The following is a 20,210-nucleotide window of genomic DNA, read 5'->3' on the forward strand; positions in this document are numbered from 1 at the left end:
GCATGGCTTTACTGAATGTCTGAAAGTCCGGGTATGCTCTGGGCAGGTTTGAGGATCAAAATAGTAAGTCTTGTTGACACCTACGATTTCTGTCTAGTTGAAGGAATTTGCCAACTTTGACTTTGATGTCTGGAGGAAAAAGTATATGCGTTGGATGAATCACAAAAAATCTCGGGTGATGGATTTCTTCCGGCGAATTGACAAGGACCAGGATGGGAAGATAACACGGCAGGAGTTTATTGATGGCATTCTAGCATCCAGTGAGTTCACTCATAGTTTCAAACATGGGTCACACCTGGATTCCTTGCACTTGGTGGAAGCAGGTGATATTCCGGCTAAATAGTCTTTTTGAAGTTAAAGCTATAGTCTTAAGTAATGTAACTGCTTATTACTAAAATTGGTCTATCATTTTGATGGAAAGAAGAATCTCATTTTGCTTGGAATTAAAACAAAACAAAACAGGTCTTGTTTGACACATTGTGGCAAGTAAAACCCGTTTTAGGTATAGGTTAAGGAGCCAGCTTTGTGAATGATAAGGTTCTAAGTAAAATGTTTGAGAAAATACGTTTTTCGTAATACCAGTTTCTGACATCTGTATAACAGCTTACAAAATAGATCATCTCATTTTTAGCAGGAAAAATAATTGAGGCATAAAGTAGTTAAGTGGGCGCCTGGGTGGCTCAGTTGGTTAAGCGACTGCCTTCGGCTCAGGTCATGATCCTGGAGTCCGGGGATCGAGTCCCACATTGGGCTCCCTGCTCAGCAGGGAGTCTGCTTCTCCCTCTGACCCTCCTCCCTCTCATGCTCTCTGTTTCTAGTTCTCTCTCTCGCAAATAAATAAAATCTTTAAAAAAAAAAAAAGTAGTTAAGTGACTTGCCAGGATCACAAAGCATCTCACAGCTGTGCTACTTTACCCGGCTGACCAGGGCAGGCCTGTCTGCAGAGGGGATATTTGAGGAAAGAGTTAGAGGCAAAGGGAACAGCAGATACAAAGCACTGAGGTGGGCACGAACTTGGCATGTTCTAGGGATAGAAAGATTAACATGGGTGGGGTGTCATGATCTAGGGGAGTGGTAAGAGATGAAGTTGGAAGGAGCAGCAGCAGCCAGTTCATGCATGGCCTGGTAGGCCCTGGGAAAGGGAGCAGATCTGACCTCTTACTCTAGAGGCAGTGGGACAGTGGGAGACCACCAGAGGTTTTCACCTAAGAGATCTGATTTACATTTTAATAAATCACCCTGGCTACTGTAAATATTCACACTTCCTTTGGGAAGCAATTTGTTGAGAACCTAAGGCAGTTACCTAAACATAGAAGAAACTTCATCCTGTTCCAAATTGTCACTATCCTGAAATCATCGAAGTATCTAACAGTAGTTAAGAGTAGATAACTAAATTCTTATGTTGGTTGGGATGGTAGGTCTATGGGTAGTTGTAATATTATGTCTTTTGGTATATCTGAAATACTGTTTAGTTTTTTTAATCGCATGGGGGATGAGGGAGTCTATAAGCAAAAACACCAAAAAACTTAACAGTGAGTAGTCTTTGGGTACTGTATCTCTAGGTGACCTTTCTAAAAAAAATTTTCTTTATAACGTTAATATCTTCTAAATGAACGTGTATTGCTTTTCAGGAAAAAAGCAAAACATAAATATTTCTTCTTTCAAGCAGTATTTACATGCCCTCCAGCAACCCAAGTAAGCCCTCTGAGTTAATGTTCCAAATATGATTACTTTTCTCCAGAGTTCCCTACCACCAAGTTGGAGATGACTGCCGTCGCTGACATTTTTGACCGAGATGGAGATGGCTACATTGATTACTATGAATTCGTGGCTGCTCTCCATCCCAACAAGGACGCTTATCGCCCAACAACTGACGCAGATAAAATTGAAGATGAGGTACCGGAAATTACTGTTATTTTGAGCACACTTTTGACCACAGTGGTTGGGCGCAATGGCCGTGTCAGCCCCGTGACTTATAAGATCATTATCTGGAGTTCTGTTTGGGGATCCCCATTTGGAGGATGATGCCCCAGAGGATCTCTGGCTATTGAGCTCTCTCTTTCAGTCTAGATGATTTCTCACTCAAAAGAGTCACATCTCTGTCATTCCTCCAAAGTTCACAAACTTACACACACATCCTGGTTCATAGGTACCATGTTGCTTAGAACAGACTGCTCTCTCAGTCCTGGGCATCCCACATCAGGATCCAGGGGGACTGGTCTTCAAAGGAAGCATTTAAGGAGTAAAATGTGAAGTAATGTTTAAGATGGTGTGTATACCCACCAAGCTTTCTGCCTAGTTAAGGACTTTTTCACATTGGAAATCGCACCCATTACCTTGAAAATAGCAAATTCATTAGTAACACACGGAAATCCTAGGATCTATTGATCCTGAAAAGGGAGAGATTAGTGGGGCAGGTCGTGGGTATGGCCCAGAATACACCAGGACTGACTTCTGGGACTCAGAGGCTCCTCAGTGGAAATTCAGGTCAGTTCTAATTCACTTTATTTGATATGATTTTGATGCATATTAGCACATTTCTCTGAAGGAACTTGGAAGCAAATGTGTAACATGTATTAATTTGGAGTAAAGGATAAATGCATGTATCAAAAGCCTAAAATACCTCAAAGAGACATAATGAATAGTGTTCTGCTTGCATGTAAAAATATTTGTTTCTCTGAAGAGGAAGTCTTGTTTTAACCTTCACGCTTTTCTTTTTTTGTTGTTTACAACCAATAGGTCACAAGACAAGTGGCTCAGTGCAAATGTGCAAAAAGGTTTCAGGTGGAGCAGATTGGAGAGAATAAATATCGGGTAAGGAAGAGAAAACCAATCCTTTGTGGTGGTGGTTCCTCCCATGTGGCCCCTAGAGGTGAAAGCAGCCTGACACACAACAGACCACATGATCCCACCTTCCCACTGCCCATGCTGGGAGGACCAGAGCCAGGGGGACTAAAGATGCGGTCTCTCTCTGGCCCTCATGTCTGTAGATTCCAAATGTCAGGTGTCCTGTTGGGCTAAGCTTAGTGCCCTACATAATTCCACCTGAAAAATAGTGCTGTATTTAGCTAACAGTAGCTTGTACTTGAGTTCCAGTGTAGGAGACATTTCAAAGTCCTCTTTTTGGCTGACTGAAGTCTTTAGGGAGACGGTGCCAGCTGTGCTGGTTATCTGAAGACTAACCCATCACCCCGAAGTGCTGGTCATTGTGAGCCTGAGTGGCTCCCAGGCTCAGAGAGGTCTGGAGGAACTCTGTCAGGGTCCCAAGGGATACTCTGTCTGCTCTGAGCTGGGTTACAAATAGAGCCTAGATGCACTAAGGGGACACCAGGCTCAGTAGTCTTCCCTGGAAAGCTGTGCCGTGGACATAATTTGACCATGAATTATGCTGTGTTTTAGATGCTTTTAGGACCAGGGTTAGGGGATAGAAGGGATCTGAAACAGCACTTCTAAAATACATTTAGCAGCTTAGCCAGATTCTCTAAAGTCCTAAAGAAAACCTAGGATTGGTAAAGAGGGTTCAGATTTTGCAGTTATTTGCATGAGTTAGAAACAGGAAAATCTAGGTTCCATTAGTACATCAAAATGTCTTTAAAGTATACCAAAATCGCCCTGGGCTGCTCTTAACTGGGGAGTGTTGGGTGACTCTGCTTTGGATCCAGCCCAGGGCATTTAGTAAATAAAACCATAAGCAATCTTGTGCTTGTTTTTGTTGCTTTTTATTTTCTTGTTTTTTGTTTTTTAATTGTGAGAGAAATGCATTAACAAGAGCAATTAGTAGAGTGGAAAAGTTAGGTCTTACTATAATTTGTAAAACCATGCCCCCGTGGCAGGAGCTCTCGGAGAATATGCTTGAAGACTGGTAACGTGATTGCATGATTTTCATTCCTTAGTGTTAATTTGACAAAATGTTCTCTTTTTTTCCTTCCATTTCCTCCATCCTTTACTCTTTTGTCTGTAGTTCTTCCTCGGCAATCAGGTACAGTGTGCCTTGCAACATCCTCCTCGGTGGAAATGGTCTGTGTAGCCCATGCTGCCTGTTCTTTGCTGTGGGGAGAGGACATGATCTGAAGCATGCCTGGGTCACATCTGGTTGTATTACCAAGTGGAGAAACTGCTAACAAAGCTAATATTATAAAGCTGTCTTAGCAGCAGCAGCGAGATACGTTTTGTTTTTTTTTTAAGGAGATGAAATTTTCCATCCAAAATTAGATTGGCTAAAGACCGTATTATGCTGGGCTGGTTCAGGGGAGTTTGAAGCTACAGTATCAATCCATCCCACTTCCTTTTAGAATAGGAAATCAGAATAGCAGACAGCACAGTTCTGTCTTTTGACAGATAACACAAATTTCATAGCGTACATGAAATCAAAAAGTCTTCGGGTACTTAAGTACTCAGTCTGTTCAGATACCTTATTTACTTATATTTATAGTATTTATTTATAGTATTCTGTAATTATAAGTTGCCTGAGAACCGCAGTGTAACAGTCACGATTTGGTCATAGCCTGAAATTTGCTGATTATGTCCAGCTAGCCAGAATCTAAGGGATCAAATTAGACTTGCAAGAAAAGATTGAATGCTTTTGACTCCACTTGGTAATTCTAACCTTATAGATCTTTTTGAGGGCTCTGGGGTCCTGTGTCTTCAAATGGAAGGAAGTTGCATGGGTAAAGTCTGTCTTGTGATGTGAAATCAGAAACACTAACAGTTGATTTGAGGCCCTCAATCAGTGTTAAGTCCCAGGCACTGCCATAATCATTCACTACAGTAACATTCTGCGCCAGTGGGAAGAACAGAGGATAGAAACGAAAGACCAGGACAAAGAGGGTTTAAAATATTGCAGCACAGTGCCGAGGCATGCCTCAAAGCTGTGCCTGTTTCCTAATACCTGCATGTGGGGCCCAGGCGTCCTCTGAAGTGGCACTGATGTCCTGTCCGATGCTCCGCTGACTGGCAGAGGGTCGGACGAGTTAGTTCCAATGTTGGAACAGAGTCACGGGGCTCGTTTTGTGCCCGAGGCACCTGAGACCTGAAGGCACCCATGCTGACAGTCACACAGCTGGTGTCAGAGCCGCTGTGGGAACCCGGGTCACCGTGAGGGATTTTCCAGTTAAGGAAACTGAAATTACCCTGAAACATTCTCACTGACAGCCCAGTTCTGCCAGGTTCGCACGGGTCCCCAGTTTTAGGGCTGCGGTAGCCCCTTCTGCTCTCACTCTGGCCTCGACACCCCCAGCCGCTTCAGCTGCTGGCTTGGATCAAGCCTCCTTTTCCCTACAGCTCAGCAGAAACAAGTTAGAATCTCCAGAGGGGGCTTTAGTAAGAAGTTAAGGGGAAAAAAGGAATGAGTTAAGTGGAGTAATTCTAAGAGCTGACAGACACACAAACTACAGGACACAGTGACATTAGGGTAAAGTACTTCTTGGAGTCCCTTCCTGATTCACTGTGGAGGACATAGAGGCCCTGATTTCCTCCCTCTCTTCACCGATCCACAGAGAACCCCGAGTGACTTGAGTGACTCGGGCCGTCCCTGCTCTTGGGCGTGGCAGAATTCTCAACCTCTCCCACAGGGCCTTCCTATTTTCTCTATTGGGCCAGCTTCTGAGGGAGGCACCCTCAGGGGCCAAAGGGGCAGCTTCCTTCCCGGGACAGGACGTTTATCCCCTCACATCTCTGGGCACCCACTTCAGTGCTTGTCATACTACACCATGCTGTTGCTGTGGTCACTCTGTATAAAGTCCTAAGAGCTGCGGGAGATGAGAGATGTTAAGACTCTTTTCATTTTCAAAGTGAAGGGCTGGGGAGGGGGTGGTGTTTTTTCCGGTCACCTTGCTGCCTCTATACACAGCACACTTGACCCAGTACGGAGGAATACAGAGAATTACCACAAATACATGAGTTTTGAGGGAGGTGGTTATGTGTCCCTGTCAAACATCTTTTCTGGCATTTTCAGTTTTTGTGCCTTGTTTCAAAGTTACGGTTCTCCTTTGTAAGCTGAGAAATCGTAATTAACTAATCAGTCCCTTCGCTCCACCCCCTACCCCAACAGTCTCCTTGAATTAAATAGTTTTAGGAATGCTGTTTCTCCAACAGATGTTTGATTTTTGTTTTGGGGTCTCCGCAGTGATTCCCTTTTGTTGCCTCTTACCTTATTTTAGGAAGAGGGTAATTTATGCAGTGGGAAACTACAGATGTTAACAGAGCTGAGAAGCAGGGATGTTAAAGAAAAAAGAAAGAATAAATATCAGAAAGTCATGCTTGTTTTAATATCCCAAATGTTCTTGAATACTATTTATAATCAGCATGGTAGATTACAATTTTAATTTTTTCTAAGTTTTAGTATAAATGCCATAGTCATTTGCTCAGCTGGAGAAACTTTCTGCTTGGTGACATCACAATTAGAGAACACCGAGGGCTTATTTCTGAAAACCTTGTGTGGAAAATCAAATTTCCTTCTAAGCTTGTAATAATATTGATGCTTGCAAGGGTTTCCTTAAGGCTTGACATAGTATTTGCTGTTCTCCATTTACCTTTTGAGCACACTGTATTCAGAAGTTGGCATCCACTTTATATCTACCTTTTGTGAAAGCAAACTGACATAACAATTTTACTTCTGGGTTTTAATTTGGGCAGAATGTTTAAAAGAATTGAGGTGAGCTAACATTTGTCTGTCCTCTGCCCTCCCCCTTTTGGTGCAGGGGGAGGGGGTGTGACCACCAAAAGTTAACTTTGTCCCAATAGAAAGAATATCGACACCAGTTTTACCTTGATAGCTCAGCTTTTCGATACTCTAAATTCTTTTTGTGAAAAATGCCAAATAGTTAAAATTCTCCCCAAACTGTCAAATTATCATTTGTCTCGTCTGAATACAGTCTGCTCTGGGAAGAAGACCTCGGCCTGCTCTAAGGCACACTCACTCATCACTCTCCCCTTGGTCCTGCAGTTCGGGGACTCCCAGCAGCTGCGGCTGGTCCGCATCCTGCGCAGCACCGTGATGGTCCGAGTTGGTGGCGGATGGATGGCCCTGGATGAATTTTTAGTGAAAAATGACCCCTGCCGAGGTAAGGAACCTTCTGAGCATGAATTACACATAAGGTATGCCCTCTTCACTGATCTTTCCTGCTTACACAAAGTGTCAGTAGTGGGTCTGTTTGGTTTTTATTTTGTTAAGCCGCCCAGATATCGCTCTACCAGCACAGATTAGAACTTGGGGGTGCCCGAGTAGACCAGGAAGAGAAAGCAAGAGAGGTTGATGCCATCAGGGGAGACAGGTTTCGAGGGACACAGTCACAAGAATTAGGAATTTATTGGTGTCTTCAGATGTTTCAGTTTGAAAGGTGTTCAGTTAGCACTAGCCTAGAAAGGAGCCTAATGAAGCCTTTGAGGTTCCTGGTTAGTCCAGGGAGGGTGTTGGGCCCCTCCAGTTCAGGGAAGGACTGGGGCATCTCCCTCGGCCGGGAGAGGGGATAAAGAACACCTAGCAGTGAGCCCAGACACTTACAAGAGAGTTGATCACCGAAGCAAGATCAAGGGTTATGAAACCCGAAGGGCGGGCATGCCAGGCCCACGGCAGAAGAAGAGGGGACTGGAGTATGAATGCTGGCGCCTGGAGCTGCAGGTGTGAGGGCTGCCTCAAGGCCAGGTGAGCGAGTTCCGGTGCCGAAATCCTCCTCAACTGCATCCTTTCCTTTTTCCTGTTAGCCGAGCTACATGTGGGTACACAGGAGGCCCCCCCACTGTCTGCCAGTTTGTCTTTCTTGACCGGTTTCTGCCTTTCCTGCTGTCTCTGTTTCTTTGTGTTTCTTTATTTTATTTTTTTTTTTATTCTAGTTCACCATCCTGGGAGTAAAATAAAGCGCTCTGATTCCAGCTCTTCGATTTCCAGTCAGTCTCCCATAGGTTGGCTTTTAAGCTTTGTCCCCCTTACCTACACCCCAGCCCGTTGAGAATGGCTTTGCTTCAACTGTAGCACCTCTTGGCTCTGTGGTATCTGCTGCCTTCACGAATGCTTTGAAATAGCCAAGCTGTAGCTTTTCTAACTATTAGAAGTTGACAGGGCATAGAACACTTCTGTTGAAACAGTACCCGTGGAATTTGTTAGAGTTTCTATGTATTTAACCAATACTTACATAGTTTTTTAGGTGCCACATGCTGTTACAAGCAATTTAGAAATAATAACACATTTACACTTCTGTGAGGTATAGATTCTGTTATTGCCGCCATTTTACAGAATAGGAAATTAAAGTACAGAAAAGTTAAACAGCTTACCTAAGGACAGACAACTAATAAATGGCAGAGACAGGATTCCAATCCAAGACTAGTGTGGCTCTCAAGTCTGTGCTCCTGATCAAGGTGCCCTGTGTCTCAGAGGCTGACATACCCACCACCACCCCTTTTTATGTGTGGATTGCTGGTTCAGCCTGCGTAATTTACTTGGTAAGGCATATTTATAAACCTGGCAAACATGTTTACAGTACAGTTACATAACTTCTTTGGATGTGATTTATAGTCTTATTTTGAAGTGTTTAGAGCTAAAGGGTGCAGTTCTCACATGAATTCAGATATGCCATAGCTTCTGTTATTTTAAATGTCATTCTGCATTTACTCCAGTAAACAAAAGTAATTTTCATTAGTGTGTGTGTGTGTGTGTGTGTGTGTGTAAAAAATACAGTGAATTTTGAAAGCATCTGTTCGGATAAAAACTTCAAAGGGTTTAATCAGTTTTAGAAGTTACTATATTGCAAACTAATTCCCTTGAAATAAAAGATGAGGAACAGGAGCCATATATATGATTTTAACCATAACTCAGTAAAACAACATTATTCTTTTGCAAATCTGTTAGTAAGGTTTCATTTTCTCTGTCCTGTATGACTGGACTAAGCAGACAAACAGAAGAGATGCTGCATGTGACATTTGGAATCCGGATTCCTTTTTGCTGCCTGCTGTACTTGCTCCGTTGACAGTAACTTTGTGCTGATGGCCAAGGGCTACCCTGCTTGCTTTGTCCTTATGTTACTAGCTAAACACTGGAGTTCCCCCCCCAGGAAGTTTGGGAGGGCCGTCTAGTACCTATTCTTTATGGAACATAAGTAGCCTTTTCAGCATCCCTGGGAGCAAACAAGGTAAGGCTTTCCTCTGTGCCTCTCCAGGAGTGCCCTCCTAGCACCCAGGAATCCTCTCGATTCCCCTGATGGCAGAGTCCGGAACTGCCCAGCAGTCTTAGATGTCATAAGTCTACTAGTGGCAGGATGAGTACTTCTAATAAAATACAAAGTTGCCCGAGGCGGTGAACACTTAAGGGCTGGGGTGGATGTACGAAGTGACTGGGGAGAGCGTGGACATCACAAAAAGAAGGGTTCCCTGAAGCTATCTAGGATTCTGTGAGGATTCATGTGGCTTCTAGAAGCACTGCTTAGGGGAGATTCTGTATTCGTTTGTGTTGCATTTCCTTGGCTGTCTGGACCACAGAGAATGTTAGACCGAAGCTAGAACACAGTTGATGACGGTATTGTACCAACGTGTGTGATCATTTGTTGCCTCCTTCCACACAGCTGTTTCAGAAGGCAAGAGATAGATCAGACTGCACAGTGCTCTAGCCAAATGTGTTAAGTGAAAATACTCAACTAGGTGGTAGGTTCATGACGCTGCCAAAAATTGGAGGTTTCAGTTTCTGAATTCATCCATGGCAAAGGAGATCATGATGGTTTGGATGGTGATGAAAACAATGCCTAAGGAATAGGTCCACCTTTATCTAAGGTGTGTTTTTGAGCATTAGATGATTTAGTTCCCCCAAATAAGTGAAGATCTAGAAAACTTCATTTATGAAGATTTGAAAGACAATTTGACTGAGAACTGATTGTTTTTCTTTTTTTTTATTGTGGTAAAATACACATAACATAAAATTTACCATCTTAACCATTTTGAAGTGTTCTCTTCAGTGGTTGTGCTACCATCACACATCCATGGAGCTCTTTTTGTCTTATAAAACTGAAACTCTGTACCCATTAAATACAGCTTAGAACTCAGTTGTAACTAACCAACATCACGTGGGCAGCCTGAGTTCCTTAGAAAATGGTGGCCTCTTTGGTGTTGAAAAACTGAAATGGTTGCCTTCAGGGCCTGGCCTCCAAGACGTGATCTTCAAAAAATCATGGTCAGGTGCTTTTGGAAGACACTGGGTTAAAGCTAAGAAAATTTCTTTACTGTAGGACTTCCCAGAGCTTAACAAAATGTTGATTGCATTCGAGATCTCCCAAGGCGGGGCGGTGGGGGGGGCGGGTAGTAGTTACTGAACTCTTTTTGTAGGACCCCCCTCAAAAACCTTAGATTGGGAAACTCTGCTGTAAACAGTGGAAGACCAGGGAAGGATTTTGAGTCATTCAGAATTACCAGGTTTTTATTTAGAAATTCCATTTTGGGGGATGAGATGAGAAATGAGACCAGTTGGAAGCCTGTTACAGCCATCCGGGGTGGAGGAGATGCTCCATGAATCACATAAGGGTAAGGGGGTGCGGGGGGGTGTGGGAATGCTCTGGGTATTTGAGAAGCTTTAGAAGATACAATCAGTAGAACAAACTGCCATCAGGAGGAAGGGACCTATGTTGACTCCCCAGTCTCTGGCTGTGATCATGTCTATTCAGTCGTTGGATATAAGGTCTGACATCCAGGCAGGGGTCTGAGCAGGGGATACAGTTGGAGTCAGGCATGACCATATGATGGTAATGAAGTCAGATGGGTGAACTCGTCACCACCAGGTTCAAAATCTAAGAGGGAGAACAGGACTGTGAACAGAACCAGGGGAACATCAGTGTCTAAGGATGGGGGGAAGGAGGAGAAGAAGGAGAGCAGGTGTCCTGGAGCCAAGGGAAGAGATTTTTTCAAGAAGAGAGCAGTTAGTAATCCGCCTGCATGCAAATTACAACAGCAGAGAGGTGTCAGATTATCAGAAGAGTTTTACCTGTACACATAAATGTGTGCACACACATTCTTAATAATAGAGCATTAGCCAGGGTGAAGTAAATTCAATATACTCATACATTATTTTGGAGAGTGTACATTGGTGTAAAATTTGGGGGATCAACTGACAAATATCAGAAATCTCATGTGCATCCATTCTCCTCAGAAAATCCACTTGTAGAAATTTATCTTAAGGAAATCATCACTGATATGCACAAAAACATTTTACAAGTAGTTTGTCACCACTTGTGATATTGTATGCAGTGTTTTAAAAATTGTAAGGAAATTAAAAATACAACACAGAGTTAAATAAATTGACGTCTAGGGGCGCCTGGGTGGCTCAGATGGTTAAGCGTCTGCCTTCGGCTCAGGTCGTGATCTCAGGGTCCTGGTATCGAGTCCCACATCGGGTTCCCTGCTTGGTGGGGAGCCTGCTTCTCCCTCTCCCTCTGCTGTTCCCCCTGCTTGTGCTCTCTCGCTCTCTCTGTCAAATAAATAAAATCTTTAAAAAAAAAAATTGATGTCTATATGATGAAATAACACTTTGCAGATAGTTGAAATTATGCAAGATCTGTCAGGCATGGAGGAATGTTCCTGATGTTCTTGTATTTAAGAATATATATACACAGTTGTGCACAGGAATAAAGACACACGAACATTTTAATAGTGATGGCCCTTAGGTTGTCAGATTAAGGAATTTTCAGTCTCTTTGTGCTTTTCCATGTATTTCAACTTTTGTACAGTTTAAAGTTATCAGTAATAATTTGCCAGGGTGATTGGGGTGGCGTGGTGGGGATGGGAGCCTGGGGCGGGTGGAGAGCCACTAGTGTAGGTGAGGGTATGAGGAGCCGGGGGGTGGGAAGAGAGCTCAGGTGGGAGACGTCGGTTCTAGTCCCAGCCCTACCACGGCTCTCCTTGACTTCAGCCTCTCTGAGTGCTTCAGGTCCTTTGTCTGTGACAGGGATGCTGACCAGTCACTGGTGACAGTCTAGTGCCCTACTGCATGTGTCACACTCTGCAAACGGTGCAGTGCATATGGAGAGCGTGATGTTGTTATATCGTGACATGTTAAATGCCATGGCCCTCATCTGAGATGCCATTTCAGAGTCTTCCTCTTGTATCACTGTGTTGTTCTTGTCTGGGAGGGTTGGCACAGAGGTAAACTATTAAATGTTTACTAGGTTTAAACTGCATATCTGAAGTTCAGTATGGCTCAGGGTCACAAGCAGCTCTTTTGGGGTGAACCCTCAGCTGAGTCATGATTTTCATTCATCACTGTTAACTTAGTGCTTTTGATGTGTGCCCACCGTTAGGCTGGGCACATTAGCAAACACAAGATAAATAAGTGTAAGTCCTGAATCCATAGTTACTAGTGATGGAAAGTCTTACTGAAGTGCCTATGTTAGTGCGGAAGGAAGTTCTCTTGGAGAATCATTAGTGTAGACACAGACGAAAGCACTGAAAATGGATGAGTAGAGAACCCAGGACCAGGGAATGAGCTGTGAGGGGCACATTCTGTTGGGGCCTGAGGAGGAAGGAAACAGCTTAGCATTCAGACCACCCAGACATTGAGATCAGCCTAAGGAAACTGAGGCCTGGAGCAGGAAGACCTGGTTGGTCGCTGAGCCTAGACTGTCACTCAGGTTGTGATATTCACGTCAGCCCTTTTAACCGGACACTTGGATATGTTATGTCAGCATAGTATATCGAGAAGAATTTTATTTAGGAATTTGGAACTACCCAGCTTGGACACCCATGCAACTTTATTTAAAATCTGACTCTACCAAGATCACTTGGTTCCCTTTAGGACATGCAGGGTTGGGCAGAAGAGGGGGTGGGCATAGGTACCTCAGATCTGCTAGAGTCGTGGTTCTTGGCCGGAGTGAAAAAATCTTACTTAGAAAAGAACGACAAATGATTGATTCCGTTTTTCTGAGTTTCACCAGTGGTCGTGTTTGTTCAGATCTACCTAGTGTAGTCTAAAAAGTAAACAGTGCAGGATGGATGACAGTAACACCTTTTGGTGAGAAATAATTTAAGGACATATTCCAGAGGAATTATTTCTTTTAAATTAGTAGTGTCTTTCACATTTAACATTTATGTTGGCCATCCTTGGAATCTTCTGACCAAATCCAAATTTTAAGTTCTGGTCTTAGAGCTGCAGAAAGCCATTAGGACAACACCTATTGGCCTTCAGAGCAGTTTCCAGATTGTTTCCACCGTGACATTCCTCCCACTTGCCGTCGTCCCTTCAGCTTCTTGTTGCTTTCAGTTTTTGACTTAACATTTCTCACCAGCAAGTTTTGTGCATGGTCTTGATCTTTCTCTCTCTCCTCCCACATGTTTACTTCTTAATGATTTTATCCTGATCTTTTTACTGTCCTGAGTTCCTGGACCCCTTCCCTTAGGATTACTATCAACTGAATTCAAATAGAAGTGTCTGGACAATGTTGATTTCAATGATTTCTTTTCTCCACTATTTAGTTACCATGTATCCTGCAAAATCTGAGCAAAAAGTACACATGTACTATGAGAGAGAAAAGAGGGGTTTTGATTTTAATGTCAGAGGTTTGTGCACTGCTGCATCTGCTTTCTTTGACGAGTTACGTATGGTGTGCTTGCCCCAGGGGACAGCGGCAGGGCAAGATCATTACCACAGAATGGCATGGTATTTTATATATAAAGTTCAAACCAAGGGGCTTACTAGTTAACTGTCTGCTCTGGGTAAGAGTCACGACAGATTGACAGATGGTGAATTTATCTCTACTTCAAAAGAGTCCACAGAGGGTACTAAACCTGTAGCCTGTGTAACTGTGGTCATGGGGTCAAGCAGCTGTGTGACCATCAAAGATACATTTTGTAAGATTCAGTGACATTGTATGTGTGCGTTTATTCCTTTTTTTAGCACGAGGTAGAACTAACATCGAACTTAGAGAGAAATTCATCCTACCCGAGGGGGCATCCCAGGGAATGACGCCTTTCCGGTCACGGGGTCGAAGGTCCAAGCCGTCTTCCCGGGCTGCTTCGCCGACCCGCTCCAGCTCCAGCGCCAGTCAGAGCAACCACAGCTGCACGTCCGTGCCGTCTTCTCCCGCCACCCCCGCCAGTGGCCCCAAGGTAGGGATGCCCTGGCTCGCGGCCTCCTTCCTCGGTCCCGATTTGCAGGCGATTGTTGTTGAGTGTAGCCTCTGCACGCCTCCAGCCAGGAGAGGAGCGGGAGGACCTACAGACCAAGCTCTGCCTACACCAGCCTTTCCAGGCCCCAGTAGATAACAGGACCCCTAGGATTTTACTCTGAAGGACGTTTATTAAAATATGAACTCAGATCGTTAAGTCAGAAACACTTTTTGCCACATACTTTCCACCCAGAGTTGCTAATTTTGGAAATCCAGGCGTTAGATGCTAACGGAGAAGTCTGTCTGTTTTGATGGGTTGCTTGTGAAGAATGCCGTTGCCTCTCTGCCTGGTCCCTTTTATCCTGTTGAACTGATGCCCGTTTTGTTTTGTTTTCTGTTTCTTTAAGATTCAGGGTTTTCTATTTGTTTTTCATGTTCCCGGTTTGCTTCCTTACTGTTCCATTTTCAATTGTCCCCGTCCTTCCCTTTGGATTTCCATTTCGCAGACTCCACTTCAGTCCTCTCGCTGTTATGACAAACCCTGGTTGGTAAACAGTAAAGCTGGCCCCTCTGGCAGGGACAGCCATTATCCTGACCTCCAGCTGCCCAGCCCCGAGGTAGAGTATGGTTTTGCTGACTAAGGACACAGTCAAGACGAGGCCCTCGCTAATGCCCAGACCCTGATCGGCTACTCTTCCTGACACGAGTCCATGCTCTTTTCCATCTCTGTGGTGCTTGCTCTCACAGCTGATTTGTCTAGTCAGGTGTTTTTCAGGGGTTTCTAACTCGGACTCACCAAACTTGGAGATAAATAAGAGATGCCTAAAACCGGATCGTTGAACAGCTTGCTAACAGTCTTGAGAATGAGGTTTTTTCCCAGGGTGATAAACAGTCATCATTCCTGGTGATCTGTTTATGGATATTATTTATAAAACTCGGGCCTCTTGGAGTCTCCAAACATGAGCTACCCAGACGAGTTACGAACACTTGAAATTCAACTGTGGTGCATGTTCAGCCGTGTCCTGTCTTTGCTTAGAACAGAAGAGTGGCTGGCGTCCCCTGCCCTGAGCCACATCCCCCGGGTGGTTGGTATCACCAGACTGGTCTGAGGTGTGGGTGCTGCCTATGCCTACTTCAGCCAAGCCCACTATCAGTGGACACTGCTCTGAAGCTCAGTTTTGAACTTCTGAATCTCTTGGCCTCGTCACTTGGGTGTCCGAAGCCTTGATCTGATACACACACACTGGCAGTTAAGCATGTTTGAGTGCAGTCATTAAAATGCCCAAAGCATTTTTGGAAGAGCAGTGTTTCAGAAACCAATCACGGGCCAGTGGCTTGTCTGATAGCAGGAAGATTTGCATTCTAGCTCCCGCTGGGAAATACTGGATTCTTGGGCCTCAAGAGATAGCACTGCCTTCAGTCATGCAAAGCTTCAGCCCGAGAAAGCGGGAAATGTTAAGAAGCCGGTGCCTGTGAATGGGCTGCTGCTTTGGGATTCATCCGCTCCAAGCTAAACCTCTAGTTCAGAAATCTGTCCGGTTCAGAACATGACCTGGGGACCTCTTGCCACCAGAACCCCAACACTCAACATGCTTATCTTGCTTTTTTTCTTCCTTGATGGCTCCAGTTTCATGAAAGTCTCAAAAGTTCTAAAATTTTAAATGTTTTAATTATAAAGTACAAAATACTCACAGGATTCGAATAGACCAGCCTTTTTGTTTTGTCTTAAGGTTGTACCTTTTGTTTTGTTCATTTCGAGGTTTCACCTTTCCTTACCTGTGGGTATTGTACAGGCCGCGTCCTGGCGTGGACTCCCAGCCCAGGGGCTCCAGGGCTGCGGTCTTCCTGGCGGCCATGGCCGTGCGCACGAGCGATAGCTTCTGAAACTGGTGCTCTTCCTCCTGTGTGGGCCAGGAGGGTTTGTGCGTGAATGTTAATCACTTTCTGCCGCTTCTGCTTTTTCTTTCTAAATTAAAGAAATACAAGAAACACAATGAAACAGGTTGCTTTACTCTTTCCATTTATATGAACATCTTAAAGGTCCTGGAAAACAGTTTACACAATTGATTTCAAAGAAAAATTAGAACAGTGTGTTGTGGCATGAGTGGTATTTAAAATAGACTTAAAATGTTCCTTCTCCAAATTAAGTCTACTACTATCTTTTAAAAAAAAAGGCAAAAAAAAAAAAAAAAACACTCAAGTGGGAAATGTTGCTCCTCCCGGTAGCAGTAATAATGTATATCTATCCAGCAGCTCTTTTTCCACTAGGAAGTGCTTCTACACATGATTTATTCATTCAGCAAGTTTTTATTGAGCCCGTGCTCTGTGCCAGACACTGTTTAGGTGACCGTGAACAAAACAAACTCCCTGTTTTTGCGGAGCTTAGACTTGAATGCAGGCAAGGCTGCAAACAAGGGTAGGAGCGCCAAATCCTGAACAGGGGAGAAGAGCAAGATGGGTATCACTTTAGTAGTGCGGCAAGACCTCTCTGATCGGCCGTTCCAGCCACGACACCTGAAGGAAATGAGGGAGTGAGCCACGCAAATACGGGATGGCCCAGTGGATTGAACAAGAGGGAGTGTGGTTATCTGCATTTTTTTTCCAGTGAAGAAATAGATCTTGGCTTGACCAAAGTTTCTGCACGCACACATCTAGTGAGAGTGTTTGGCGTGATCTTTGCATCTCCATACTAAATATTTAGGGCTAGAACCCATCTTTCAAATTTTTAACCCCAGCACTTTGACATTTGGCATTATTTGGGTTTTTTTTTTTTTTTTTGGCCATTTTTTAGTGGAAATTTGTCAGTAACATAAAATTTGTCAGTAAATTTCAAGTAGAAGTTTAAAAAACATTGTGACATTTTAAATTGGAACATGAGACCTTTTGTGGGGTGGAATTATTAAAATATATGACCTAGGACACTTTCAAAATAAATCTTTGTTTTCCTGGACTTTTAATTTGCTTTCCAATCGATTAGATGTGAGGAGGCTTAAGTAGACCTTTTAAAATTGAATTTCAGAAATTCTACCTAGTAAATACGATCTTTTAAATCTTTTTTAAGGTTATTCCATCAACAGGCAGCAAGTTGAAACGACCAACACCAACTTTTCACTCTAGTCGAACATCCCTTGCTGGTGATACTAGCAATAGCTCTTCCCCAGCCTCCACAGGTGCCAAAACGAATCGGGCAGGTAAGTACCTGCCCCCTCACCACCACCCGTCCATAGGCTTTGGGGTGAAAGGAGGGGGGAGTGGCCAGGCTAAGAATTGGGGACCAGCAGCCTCTGGGCAATGCCTCCCTGCTCTCCAAGGAGCAAGTAATGAGAGCAGCACTAGGTGTGATGTCCAGAGAGCCCCGCAGATTCTGTGCGGCTCTTTCCTTTCCCTTCTGCCACTGAAGCTAGCCATAGCCCTGCCTTCTGAGAGCAGAGGCTTCCGTGGCTAAGGCCGGGCGCCCTGTTCTGGATCTGGAATGACCATATTTGAGAGAATGTAGAAGGCAGGAGGGGCGTCCTGAAGTGGGCCTTCCTGAGAAGGCCGCTCAGTTTTGGGACTTGCAGTTTGCTAGTAATTTTTCCAACACTCTGTATTTATGATAACTGCTGGCAAGTTGAGAAAGTCAGGGAAAGATCACATCTGTTCACCTGTTGATGTTCCTCATGGGAACCTAGAAATTGGCCTCATTTCTGGCCCTCTTTTGGCCCATCCCCGACCCCCACCCCCCCGGGGGCCACACGAGGTCACTTGTGCTGCTGAGAGAAGCTGGCTTCTGATCCTCAGGAGGCAAGCTTCTCAAGCAGAATCACAAAGCCAGAAAAGGTTTCAGGCAACTGCCATGTAGATGAGGACATAGAGGGTCCAGAAAGGCTCTGATTCGCCCCAGGGTCACACAGACTATCAGGTGGTATTAGAGTCAGAGCCCTGACCTCTGGTCACTTGTTCTCGCCGCCCCTCATGTTGTCTCTCATTAAGTCTGCTGCTTTATTCTCCAATTCCAGACCCTAAAAAGTCAGCCAGTCGCCCTGGGAGTCGGGCCGGGAGCCGGGCCGGGAGTCGGGCCAGTAGCCGGCGCGGGAGCGATGCCTCGGACTTTGACCTTTTAGAGACACAGTCCGCTTGTTCAGACACTTCGGAGAGCAGCGCTGCGGGGGGCCAGGGCAGCTCCAGGAGAGGGCTCAGCAAGCCTTCCAAAATCCCCACCATGTCCAAGAAGACCGCCACTGCCTCCCCCAGGACTCCAGGTCCCAAGCGGTAACGCTGCACAAGCACCCCAAGCCTCTCTCCACTTTGAAGCCTGCTCCGTACGTTGGGTGTATATTTATTCTGAACAGGAGAAGTTATATTGTTAAAAGTGTAAAAGAATAATTGTGTTATGAAGCTGCCTTATTTTTTTTCTTTTTGTAAGTTACTATTTTCATGTGAATATTTATGTAGATAAAATTTGCCTCCTGGTAACCCTGTAATGAATGGGGCCCAGAAATGAAATATTTGAGAAAAACAAGTGAGAAGTTCAAGATGAGAATGTGTATTAAAAAAAAAAAAAAAAAAAAAAGCGCCTCTAAATAGGGTTTCTGCGCGGTGCAGGGTTGTAAACCTGCTTTATCTTTTAGGATTATTCCTAAATGCATCTTCTTTATAAACTCGACTTGCTGTCCCAGCAAGATAAATTATATTAAAAAAATAAGAATCCTGCAGTGTTTAAGGAACTCTTTTTTTTGTAAATCACAGACACCTCAATTAGCAAGAACTGAGGGGAGGGCACTTCTAATCGCTTTTTCCGGTGTTTTTAATACTGTGTGATTTTAGCTGAAGAGGGGGAACCTCCTCTGGTAATGTTTGCACATGATCAGCAAAAGGAGTTCATTGCAATACTTTGAATACTGTCTCAGTACTGGGTGTTTAAAGGACAAATAGCTGCTAGAATTCAGGGGTAAATACGTTCAGAAGACGTCAGAACATTAGGGTTTTTAAGAGTCCTGGTTTGTAACTTCCTATCCAGCCCAGCCACCAATAACTCCTGTGCTCACCGGGACCCAGGCCCTTGGCAAGGGGAGACTCCTTGGTGGCACTGTGAATTACAGATTTGTTTATCTGCATTTTTGCTATTTATTTAAATGGTCGATCAACTTCCACAAACTGAGGAATGAATTCCACGAGCCTATTCTGAAAACGTGGACATAAAACAAACACTTGCTCGTCCTTTAAAGGAGTTCACCAGCACACCTGTTAACAAGTCCCGTTTGCTTCCGTCTTTTTTTGTGAGTAATAAAGTCAACTGACCAAGTGACCATGAAGAGGGGCTGTCTGGGGCTCCTGTTTTTTAGCTGCTGTTCCTCTTCAGCTCCGACCATGTTGCTGTGTGATTATCTCAATTGGTTTTAATTGAGGGAGAAACTGAAGCTCTACCAATGAACTGTTTAAAAACAAGACACACTTTTGTATTAAAATTGCTTGCAGTAACAAATTTGTATTTCCTGATTTTCTTCTCAACTATTACCTTATATATAACCTGTTACCCTGGGTATGATTGTGTTTTAGGTACTTAAATGCATTATTCAAATCAAAATATCTTGGTGGATAAATTATGGAGCTCACTAATAGATTTTTTTTCCTTATTTATTTCATCCTTGTTAATTTTAACAAAGCAACAAAGAAATAATCTGGCTATTGTTAATATAAATCTGTAGGGAATCTGCTCCACTTAGCTGATTACACAAATAATAATATGTAAGAAAATTTCTGTATTAGAAATCACAAAGATCCCGGGTTTGAGAGGATGGGGCCAGTTTGCCACAGTAGGCTGAAATCTCTGGTTAAATGATAGATTTACAAAAGTGAAAGCAAAATTGGTCATCAAATCCAGCTCCTTTCTTTTCCAGATGGAGACACTGGAATGGGAAAGTGGGAGAGAGGGTTATTTGCCTGAGATCACAGAATTAATAAATGGCAAAAATGGCCCTTGAATCAAATCATTGATTCTCTATTTAAGCCTGGTATTTCTATTTCCTCCAGCCCCTAGTTGGCTTTATAATAATTAGAAATCAAATATTAAGTAATTCTAACAGGAATTAGGCTACGAAATAACAACTTGAGAGGTAGGAAAGAGGGGTTTCAACTCAGGCCACCCGAGTTTCTGAT

The 20,210-nt window shown here is 43.9% G+C and overlaps 1 protein-coding gene across 2 annotated transcripts in view; it reads left to right on the forward strand.

Annotated features, from left to right (window-relative positions):
* Positions 1 to 19,536, forward strand: part of MACF1 (microtubule actin crosslinking factor 1) — a 338,451-nt gene extending 318,915 nt beyond the window's left edge. Inside the window, exons 92-101 of one of the 2 annotated variants that reach the window (XM_044914485.1) lie at positions 98 to 260; positions 1,742 to 1,896; positions 2,740 to 2,814; positions 3,962 to 3,979; positions 6,944 to 7,061; positions 7,831 to 7,899; positions 13,862 to 14,073; positions 14,579 to 14,689; positions 17,134 to 17,263; positions 18,071 to 19,536. In XM_044914485.1, coding sequence (XP_044770420.1) covers positions 98 to 260; positions 1,742 to 1,896; positions 2,740 to 2,814; positions 3,962 to 3,979; positions 6,944 to 7,061; positions 7,831 to 7,899; positions 13,862 to 14,073; positions 14,579 to 14,689; positions 17,134 to 17,263; positions 18,071 to 18,327 — 1,308 coding nt within the window. In that variant the 3' untranslated portion in view covers positions 18,328 to 19,536. The remainder of the gene's footprint in view (positions 1 to 97; positions 261 to 1,741; positions 1,897 to 2,739; positions 2,815 to 3,961; positions 3,980 to 6,943; positions 7,062 to 7,830; positions 7,900 to 13,861; positions 14,074 to 14,578; positions 14,690 to 17,133; positions 17,264 to 18,070) is intronic. The other variant, XM_044914486.1, reaches the window with a different exon arrangement.
* The last annotated feature ends 674 nt before the right edge of the window (positions 19,537 to 20,210 follow it).

The sequence above is a fragment of the Neomonachus schauinslandi genome, chromosome 4 (genome assembly GCF_002201575.2).
Source record: "Neomonachus schauinslandi chromosome 4, ASM220157v2, whole genome shotgun sequence".
Taxonomy (NCBI): Eukaryota; Metazoa; Chordata; class Mammalia; order Carnivora; family Phocidae; genus Neomonachus; species Neomonachus schauinslandi.